The 10,621-nt window shown below is 36.8% G+C and overlaps 1 protein-coding gene across 2 annotated transcripts; it reads right to left on the bottom strand.

The window, feature by feature from the left end:
- Positions 1–4,714: 4,714 nt before the first annotated feature.
- Positions 4,715–10,350, bottom strand: LOC112737869 (uncharacterized). Of its 2 annotated transcripts, XM_025788006.3 has the most exons (10): positions 9,910–10,350; positions 8,012–8,131; positions 7,802–7,898; positions 7,384–7,419; positions 6,851–7,017; positions 6,666–6,768; positions 6,080–6,276; positions 5,401–5,737; positions 5,229–5,322; positions 4,715–5,115 (listed from the first exon to the last, which is right to left on the bottom strand). In XM_025788006.3, the coding sequence occupies exons 1-8, from the start codon at positions 10,212–10,214 to the stop codon at positions 5,719–5,721; spliced, it is 1,044 nt and encodes a 347-aa protein (XP_025643791.1). In that variant the 5' UTR covers positions 10,215–10,350; the 3' UTR covers positions 4,715–5,115; positions 5,229–5,322; positions 5,401–5,718. The 2 variants fall into 2 exon arrangements, with proteins under 2 accessions (XP_025643791.1, XP_029147355.1); XM_029291522.2 differs by lacking the exons at positions 4,715–5,115; positions 5,229–5,322; positions 5,401–5,737 and having other exon boundaries at positions 5,929–6,276.
- Positions 10,351–10,621: the final 271 nt, after the last annotated feature.

Genomic DNA, 10,621 nt, shown 5'->3' with positions numbered 1-10,621 from the left:
ATCTCACCTGAACAACAGCTTGAAAGTAAATTCCTCCTAAATCATTAATTACTTGAACTAATCGGAATACGCAACATATAATCCTCTTAGCTTTGGCTAATTAGGATTTTTGTGGCCATAAACTAGAATTGAACTTAACCCTCTAATCGAAATTAAGTGACCAAGACATTGGCGGTTAACTAGGTTAAATGAGACTAAATCACTAAGACATTAGGGTTTAATCACTAACAGTTTGCCATGAAATGAATCTTGCATGATTAAAATAGTTGGTAAGAAAACTTAATCCGAAAAAGTAAACATCTCTGATACCTTAACTACTTTCTCTCGTATATTTCACACCACTCTCACTGTTTGTTTTCTTATTCTCTGAAGTAATGTTTAATGCTTTTTGAACCCCAAAACATCACTTTCTGCTTGCCTAACTAAGGAATCATTCGATCATTGTTGCTCAGTCCATCAATCCTCGTGGGATCGACCCTCACTCACTTGAGGTATTACTTGGGACGACCCGGTTATAATTGACATCATTACAGCTCTTGCTATCATCACGATGTGTGTTCAAGAGCAGCTCAACATACGGCCGGTTATAATTGACGTTGTTACAGCTCTGAACTACCTCGCATCGCAGAAGTACGATCCTCAAAATTTATCCTGTACAGGGCTCTAGAAGCGGTCCAAATTCTTCGAAAGCGAGAAGGGACGGTGACAGTAATGAGAATGAGTCAGAGAAATCTGTAAACTAGGAAAGGTAGGTTAGATTGGTATATTTTTATTTGTTCATAATGTGATTGTCAGAAAATCCTTGCACTTGACAGAGCCAAGAGTGACAGACTGGAGCCCCTGCTAGACGATCAAGACAGCAATGAAGGAGATGAGTCCATGAGGAAGAAGGAAGAGGTTTTGGTGGGGTAAAAACTTAGGTGCAGTCGACTTCACGTGAAGTTGATAGCTGAAAGTAGTTAAATGACTTGACTAATTTGACTAAATTTTTATCTAATGACTCTCAGTTATGAACTTCACGTGAAGTTGACTGCACCTGAGTTTTCACCTTTGGTGGGGACCAAAGAGGGAATATAATTTGATGATGATAGGAGCAATACGACGTCAAAAATTGGAGAATCTTCTTTAAGGAAGAGAAAGGAAAAGGCTCCCACAACCGGTCCGTTTGATAACAACCGGTTCAGTTCCAAAATACATGAGGACCACTTCCATGAGATTGTGAGCAAGAAGAGGGTGATTCCAGAGGCCCGATTTAATTTGTAACCGGATGAGTATCCAGAAATCAGGGAGCAGATTCTGAGGAAGGGTTGGGAGTTCCTGTACAACCCTGTGACTGATGTAGGTGTTCTGATGATCAGGGAGTTCTATACTAATGCTTGGGTGACCTACAAGCATATCAAGGACGTAAATCCTGAGTTCAAGACCTGGCTTACTATGCTTCGAGGGAGGATCTTAGAGTTTGGTCCAGAGAGAGTGAGGTAGATACTTCAGTTACCACCATCCAGAGAGGACCCTCACTCTTACTCTCACAGGCTCACCAGTGATCAGAGGCTGGACCAGATCCTCACGGATATATGCCTCCCTAGAGCACAGTGGAAGAGAGATGCTAGAGACCAGCCATACCAATTGGGGAGGCCTGATCTGAAGTCGATTGGTAGGGGGTGGGTGGAGTTCATTCAGTGCTCCATCATCCCTACGAGTAACCGATCCGAGGTTACTATTAACTGAGCTGTGATGATTCACTGCATCATGTTCGGGAATAAGGTGGAGGTACATCGTGTGATCCCTCTGGAGTTGTACGACATAGCCGCAAAGGCCTCCACTTCTACTAGGTTGGCCTTCCCTCACCTCATCTTCTGCCCTTGTGAGGCTGATCGCGTCCGCATTGAGCGAGACACCCCTATTGACATCGACAGGCCGATCACTAAGAGGGGGTATGGAGTATGCCAAGGAATTTGGGCGAGCACCGCCTCAGGAGCCAGTTTCCCCTCCTCGGCAGGAGCAGTCTGAGATGCCTCAGGGATCTTATTTTTCCCCTCGTGACTATTGGGATCAGTTGACAGCATCTGTGGGCAGCTGACGTCTCTGTTGACCAGCTGAGGATAGAGTATCAGAATCACTCGGCCCTCCTTCATCATCTAGTGGAGGAATAGCAGAGTCAGAGGAAAAAAATTGAGGAGCTGAGACGCTGGAGAGGATTTTTGGGAGAAAGCAGCCACCAGGACTGACGTGATTGAGTTTCATTATCTGCTGCTCTACTTATTTTCTGTCTTTCAGTATGATTTCATGTTTTCTGTTATTTGTTTAAAGCTTTTGCATGATCATTAGTAGTGTCTTATTGCTTTCTAGTTTACTTATTTGTTTTTATATTCTTTGTTTAGTTTAAAAAATGTCTCATGTATTGCTCACTGAGCTTGAAAAATAAAAAAAAAATAAAGAAAGAAAAGAAGTAGTAAAATGCATGAGACTTGAGTTATATATATTCTGAGTGTTCTGGTTACTTTGATGTGGTGGTATTCTCTATAATTTTGAATGTATGAACTGAATAGTGTATAATTGATATTGAAGTTAAGAGTGTTGACTCCTGAGGTATAGGAACTTAGAGAAATATTATGGATTCTCTAAAGTGAGTAAAAAATTGGTCCTTGAAGCACAATAAATAGCAAAAAAAAAAAAAAGGTCCAAGACGGCATCAATGGTTAGGAAGGTCAAACATAATTAAAAGCTCAAAGAGTTGTTTTCCTAACCATATGCTTGTGATGTAAATGTGTCAAGTAACCCTTGAGACAGAGCACTAAGAGTCAAGACCAAATGCAATTACAGAATATGCCAAAAGGCTCTGAGTACTACTGGCTGGGATAAATTAAAAGAAAAATTAGACTTCAAAGAGCTCTCTAGTTAAGTGTTTGTGGTGTTTTTGTGTCAAGCTAAACTTGAGACAAAATATTTAGAGTCACGGCTAGGCCCAAGGTGCAAAGTAGCAAAGGAAAGAAAGGAAAAAGCTGCGTTCAAGGATCAATCAGATCTTAAGGAATAAAAGAATCCATAATATCATCCGAGTTCTAATTTTGAAGGATATCAATATTTCTGAACTTCAAAGGATAATGAGATGCCAAACCTATTCAAAATCACAGTACCATCAACTCCACTCAGTAATTGGACAAGAACTTAAATGAACACTCAAATCTTAGGCATTTTCTCTTCTCAATCCTATACCGTTTTTAGTTGCTTAAGAACAAGCATCTTTCTCTTATTTTCTATTTATTTTAAGTTAGAATTTAATGAGTTTTGATCTTATTTTAGTGTTTTGAACCTCTTTGGATGCTACTTTGAGTTGCTTTGGTGTTTTAATTATTTCAGGTAAAATTCAGATCAGTTTGGCAAAGTTTGTATGGAAGAAGAGAAGAAGAATTCAAATCTGCCAAGCTGGCGCTAAACGCAGACCTGGGCGTTTAGCACCAGCAACTCAGCAGCGCGGGGAAGCTTTCTGCTTATTAAGGCGTTAAACGCCAAGTCTGGCGTTTACCGCCAGTAAGCCAGAGACGAATGGGAGCTTTCTGCCCACAAGGGCGCTAAATACTAGATCTTGCGTTTAGCGCCAATAATCCGGATCACATTCTCACTAATAAAGCATCTTTAGTTGGATTTATCTTTTAATTACTCTATTTTATTTTATTTTAGTTATTTTTAATTACAAACAAAATCTTTTAGGTTTATAATTTATTATCTTATTTTTAGTTTCAAATCAAATTAGGTTAGATATAAAAGGGAAACGATTCAGCCTTCGGGGAATCCTCTCTCTTCCGCACTTTCACATTTTCTGAATCCTAGTTTTCTCTTTGAGTCATGAGCCACTAAACCTCTTTGGTTAAGGTTAGGAGCTCTGTTTATTTATATGGATTAAAACTATTATTTTTCTATTTTAATTAATGTATTGATTCAGTTTTAAGGATTGCTTTCATTCTTCATCTTATGAATCTGAATAGATCGGAAGAATAACCCTTATTTTATATGCGTTCTTGTGATTTTTGGAAGAGTTATCTCACTTGAACACTAGTTAGAAAGTAAATTTCTCCTAGATTGTTAATTACTTGGACTTAAAGAGATATGTGACATATAATTCTCTTATATTTGGGTAATTAGGGATTTTGTGGCTAATAAACTAAAATTAAACCTAACCCTCTAATATATATTAAATGACCAAGACATTGGCGGTTGTGATCTTTTTTAGCTTCCATCCCAAAGCGATGTCGTATTTTATTGTGCCATGTTAGCATTTAACTGTACATGTCAGCACTATTAAAGAGATATGTGACATATAATTCTCTTATATTTGGGTAATTAGGGATTTTGTGGCTAATAAACTAAAATTAAACCTAACCCTCTAATATATATTAAATGACCAAGACATTGGCGGTCGTAATCTTTTTTAGCTTCCATCCCAAAGCGATGTCGTATTTTATTGTGCCATGTTAGCATTTAACTGTACATGTCAGCACTATGTTAACGATCGTCCAATTAGAGACCAACAAATATTTACATTTTGCAACTTAAAGGAATTTATTTAGTTATTTTAAAAAATTAAAAAACAGAAACACTTTAAAAATTTTAAAGATCATTTTGGACATTACCTCTAATTATATATATATATATTCTCTCTTTTATTTTTATATTTACTTCTCTTCTCTATTTATTTATTTTACGACACTTAATATTATTAGAAAATTCAAAAGCAAATTCTATAAAAAGTTACTGCATGAAAAAGAATATGATCACATTTATTCATCCTGCTATCTACACATTGACCCCTATGACACACATTCACCGCCCACATCAACCCGCTATTTATTTACATAAACTTGTATCCTTCTTTTTTTTCATCATGCTGGGAAGGAACGTCTTCTTCCCAGAGCCTCCTCAATGCAAGCTCTACCGAACGCAAGTAAAAAATAATGACTGGTCCTTCATTTGCAATTTCTATATCTGCAGAGAGCTCGCCTTTTATTTCCTCATTTTGCTCCTCTGCTTTGCTGATATCTGATGGACCTTCCGGTTGCACTTTCAGTCTTTGGATTACTTCTTCTGAAGTGCCACCAGCCTCAAAAGCAGCAACCACTGCAAACACAAAGCAATATCATCCAATCACCACCACAGTTTCTTTCAAATATCTTGGTTACATTTTCTGGTTGTGCAGCACTGCTCTAAATTAAACTAAATAAGATTTGTACCTCTTGATCTTTCAAAACCCATTTGTACAGCTTTTTCAATTGCAAAATCTGTTGCTTGTTTCTGTCTCTCTCTTTTCATGGACTCAATATCAGCCTTCATTCATGGCGGTGAGAGTCAGTAGAAATATATTTTAGTAATACGAATTTGTTAACACATAATACTAATAGTAACCTGTAAAGTAGAAATAGTTTCTGGATTTTTTAAATCATCCAATGCTTTCTGCTTATCATTTTCATTTCTTTTAAGGGCTTCAGCCGCAAGCTCCTCGTCAACCCTGCTATATTTAGCAGTATCAAATAGGACAAATATACTATTAGCTAGTGGACAAACCTGCCAAAATACAAATGTGCAATGATAATTATAAATTATATGCAACATAGCTGTTTTGGGCTTGGATCCGAGATCTCGTCCCAATACTCGGTTAACACATCTCCTCTAAGCAAGGAATAAATATTTCTTGAACTCAATAATTTTGCTCCACAGGAGAAGCTAGAGTCCATCATTCATCCTGTCCATGTTTAGGTAGGTTAGAATCTTGAACTGTTGTTCTGATCAATAACCAATTGAACATAAATAGCTACTGAAAAGTTCTTGATATATATTATGCACTAGATATTTTGGTTTAAATTACAAGAATAACTGCTTCACATGTTACCAGATACCAGAGTACCAACAATACATTTACAAATCATACTCGCCCAAAGGAAACCAATGCTTTCAATCTCTTTATATTCACAACTTTATTTGAAGGTGTCAACCCGTACAGCTTTCCCTCTCTGACGAAGGAAGCTATCAAGAAACATAGAAATACCTTCAAATTAGAAATTAATAAATACTAAGTGACACCCACCAAAATTTCTTTCTTCTCTGGCTATCATCATTGCATTTTTGCACTTCCTTTATTTCTTCCTCAATAAGGAAGTCAATGGCAACCCCCACATCTCCATTACACATTTTCAGTGCTCTATTTGCTTCCTTTTGGGTGAAGCCAAACCTTGCATCATCAAAGCTCATAAGAAGCATTATGGGGTCAACCGGGCCTTGATGCTGCCATAAAACGAAACATTGTTTTACAAGAAGAAATAAAAGGTATTTGACTAGCTCTTTCTCCCCTTATTTAAAAGAGAACACAGTGGTGTTTATATTAATCAATTACATCACACATGATAATTCCAGATGTAGAATTCTTAATGCTACTGACGGTTGAGCTTCAACTGGTCTTTGTGATAGGAGTTCGGGAGAAGTAGGCTTTAAGCATTATAAATCGAAGAGGTGAGTATCTTTTTCTATTACATTAACCTTCAAAATCATAAATTGGGCCCAGTTTGCTTATAACTCAATTCCCCCTTTTCCAGTCAGTACAAGTAATGCCGTGATCAACAAGTTAATGTTGAAGTTTTTCCAGACATGATTATTTCAATATGTTATAGACAAACCTGGATAAATTTTACTTTTGCAGAAAGTAATGCTTTTCTTGATTTCTCTATCTGGCCACTATGATATGCCACAACCCCTTCAAGCAAATCTAGTCTCAAATGCCTATTTACAGAGTACCTTAAATTAATCTCATTTTATAATTTCTAAGGAAAAAGAAGTTGGAAGATATACATAAGCAACTCACAGTTTTTCTAGTAGTCTGCGGCAAACAGATTTCTTCACTTGATCGCGTTCAATTCCTGTCCTAGCTATCTCAAGATGCTTTCCTGCATCCGAGAGCAACCTGATGTCTCCTTTCATAAAGTAGCACCACACCATGTTTATGTGCAGAATCGGAACAATATAAATAAGCTGAGATGACAGAGACAGGAAGGATTTCCAATTCAGAATGAGAATATGTAGAGGGAAATACTTAAAAAGAATCAATGGGAAATAATTACACAGTGATGTTAAACAATGTTTCCATGGTAATATATTAAAAGTTGTTAATCATTTTGCTTCAAATGAAACCCCATCTACTCAATCTTTAATGATTGAAAGTTTTATTATAAATGCATATCTGCAACAAACTCACTGATCTGGTGTCCACAAAGTACAATCTAATGTCAATAATGCAGTTAAAAAGTGACACAAAAATCGCACTATGTCATGGCTTGTCTTAAATGATAACTGGCAACTGAATTCTTTTATTTTCTCAATATATACTGGGTCACTCACCTTAATGAGATTTGGATCACAAATTGAGAATGCCTCCTACATAATAAAATAAGTCTTCAATGACGGAGTTAATTGTATTGGGTAAACAACAAAAAGAAAAGAGAAAAGAAGTAAATGATTGAGTTAATATCTTTCAGGAAAAAGAAAAGTAACTTATTTCAACTGAGACGCCAATTTTTGCAGCTCCATAATAAATTCAACCATATTAATCAAAGAATCAATGGCGTTAAAATTTAAAAGTTCTATGCTACATATCAAATAAAGATTGCATTTTGTTCAGAAACTTCTTAGCCTATAACCTATATCTTAATGAAGGCAGATAATAAGAGAAGACAATACTTATGCGAAAATGTGCACTATGCCAATTTTGAAAACACATTTGTAACCAATATACTGCTCTTGTTCATCAGGAACTGACCTCTCCTAAGCTAAGCGCTTCTACTGCACTATTGTAAAGTTCACATCCAATAAGCCTCACCGCTATTGCATGAAGCCTCACTCCCATCATTACTGCCCTGCCATATGAGAGCTTTAAGTACATAAATGGTGGAGAAAGAATATGGGCTTTAACACCCGACATTTTCAAACAATTCATTATAGAAAGATGAAAATTCCCAAGATTAAATACCTATGCTCCATCTCAGAACTTATATGCACTAACTCTCCACTTTGATCTTCAGCGTCTCTGTTGAAGTCCTCAACAGGTATTAAACATGGATGCTTTTCCGCCATCACAATTGCAGCTGCCCTGTATTTTGCATAATATATTAGAATCATTTAGCATTCATTAGAATCATTTAGCACATCTGAATATTTATTATAAGATATTATGTTTTTATTATTTCGATTCTCTTAGCACCTATAAATCCCCTTATCTATTGTATTATCTTACACAACTTGAATATACACAAATCTTTTCTCTGCTGCTCTCTCTTACCTTTTTAACAGCATCAAACGCAGCTAAGCTTCGGAAAAATAGTAATGCATTCAATGTAAAATAATAGATGAAAGTTGATTTGCTCAACAAGACAAACACCAAGAGATTGATCATTGCAGTTGGTGCAGAAGAAACATCACTGGAAATGCAGAGATGCTTCTCATTGTTTATGAATAATTAGACATCATGGATTAGCTTGAAATATTAACAGCTCACTCAATTGCACAATTAGAATTGTGATAAAAGAAAGTATATTCTAACTTGTATACAGCATATTGATTAATGGTAATGCTATGGAGACAAAAAAAAAATCCAAAACTTGCTTTATTTAGAATTTATTAATTGTAACGACAATTAATAAATGCTAAATAAGCCAAGTTTGAGCTGTTTTGGCTGATTTTTTATTGTCTCCCAAACATGTCAAAGTTCCCGCTAAGACCACACATCCAACAATCAAGCGTTTGTCTTTACGATGAATCAAAATTAGATTGACAAGAAAAGAAACATTGTTATTCAGAAAATGTACTACATACTTTTTTTAAACCCTTATTCCTCAATGGTGATTGACAATCCAGAAACCAGGTGTACAAACAACAACTGTCAAAGATTCTCACATTACACAAGCTCAAGCACCAGTTTTGATTAGCTGTCGTAACACATTATCTGCATTATGTGCCCAAAAAAGGAAAGAAAGAAAGAGGTAACAACACTGGGAGTCATGCACTTTTGATTAAGTTTATCAAAAGGTCTCTGCTCATTGCCTTGATCCATATTTCTCAGTTCTCACAAACAATTTGATAATGCATCATAGAAAATTTTTGGAACAAGGCTTGTATCCACCACAGTATTTAGTGATAGTCATATGACATCATAACAAGTAGCTTTACATATAGGATAAGAGGGAAAACAAAAGAAACCTATGTTCCAAAGCAAGAATTCATGCAGAGCAAAGAGGGGTTTCATAAATGTGGGACTCCCATTGAAGCAAAAAATTCAGTAATGAACAAGTTGGTTTCCTTGCAGGATAAAAAAGTGGTATTCTTTGATTTTCTTGGTTCAGAGCTATTGTCTCCAGCAATGATTTTAATAAGGTTGATTTCTCTAACGGTGGTGTCGGTATCTAAAAGGAAATCATGATCAATTAATAAAATTTATCCAGCCTAGAAAATCGGACAGAAGGCATTCAATTTTAGATTTTAACCCGCACCGAAAAGCTTCGTGTTCCTCTATTTTGCCGGTGATAGAATTAATAAAGCTTTAATTATTGCTCTTTCAATCAAACCATACAACACAAGAAAATAAAATAAAATAGTTCAATTCCTTTCATCCTAATGAGGGATTCTTTTCCGATGCCAGCTGCACCTCAACTCTCAAGAATCATCCTTCCATCCTAACATTGAGTTAAAATCTTCCATGTCTACATTAGTCATCAAGATGGGCACGAAATGCCTAACATTGAGTTTGAAAATATCTATTTGGTAACAAGAGAGAAGACATGCGCAACTCTTAGGAGTAATCAAGAGTCGGAAAATCCCTAAACTTCTGAACAAAACAATTAAAGAAGAAGAAGACATGATTGTGAGGGGTACCTGATTTCCTCAAGCCTACTAAAAAGTTCTTCTTCTCTTCTGAATGCGTCGCTTTCTTGAGGAGAGATGCGAGAGGCGAAGATCTTAGAGTTGATCTTGACGCCCAGACTGGCCAAGTTTCTAACGTGGCCGGCATCGGCATCGTAGTCCTTGAGGACCATGCCGGCGAATGTGAGGTTGATGCAGTCAGGGGAGCAGTTGGCGCGCATGGCCACCTCTTCCCGGAGCTTTGGTACGGTCCAGGCGTCGACGGTGACGTCTTCCAGAACCCCCGACCAGGTCCCTCTAATCTTCAGTCTCGCCATCCCAAAAAACTTCAATCTGAAGGGGTTTTTGAGCAACGGGGATGATGATTCCTTGTTTACTTTTCTTATGCTTGGTGTTTACTGGGAGAGAATATCGGTTACTTGAAGGTGTACTCCCAAGCTCGTAACTTTTTTTCTGTGAAAATTTCCCGCGCAAACTGCAAGCATGAGATGTCGTTTGGTTAGTTGGTTTACTACCGACTTAACCGTATTCTTACTTTTTACTACCACCTTTTTTCAAAGGCTTAAAATTAGCTAAGCACTTGATAGCAGATTATGAGTGTTGATCGAAAAAGTATTTTCTACAAGAGTGGGTCAAATCAAAATAAGCTAAGTATGGTGTTTCAAGAAGACAGGCGTGGGTTTGAAGTTAAAGGTAATCGGTGCTGGTGTGGATTTCGATTGTG

This window comes from Arachis hypogaea, chromosome 13, assembly GCF_003086295.3.
Source record: "Arachis hypogaea cultivar Tifrunner chromosome 13, arahy.Tifrunner.gnm2.J5K5, whole genome shotgun sequence".
In the NCBI taxonomy this organism is placed as follows: Eukaryota; Viridiplantae; Streptophyta; class Magnoliopsida; order Fabales; family Fabaceae; genus Arachis; species Arachis hypogaea.
This window is presented reverse-complemented; position numbering and strand designations above follow the sequence as displayed.

Excerpts from the sequence above, each read along its gene's own strand:
- LOC112737869 (XM_029291522.2), bottom strand. The coding sequence starts at position 10,214 with ATGGCGAGACTGAAGATTAGAGGGACCTGGTCGGGGGTTCTGGAAGAC. Across the intron at positions 6,769-6,850 it reads CGCAGACTACTAGAAAAACT|GCATTTGAGACTAGATTTGC; the intron begins GTGAGTTGCTTA and ends CTCTGTAAATAG. Across the intron at positions 6,277-6,665 it reads CAAAAGTAAAATTTATCCAG|CATCAAGGCCCGGTTGACCC; the intron begins GTTTGTCTATAA and ends GTTTTATGGCAG.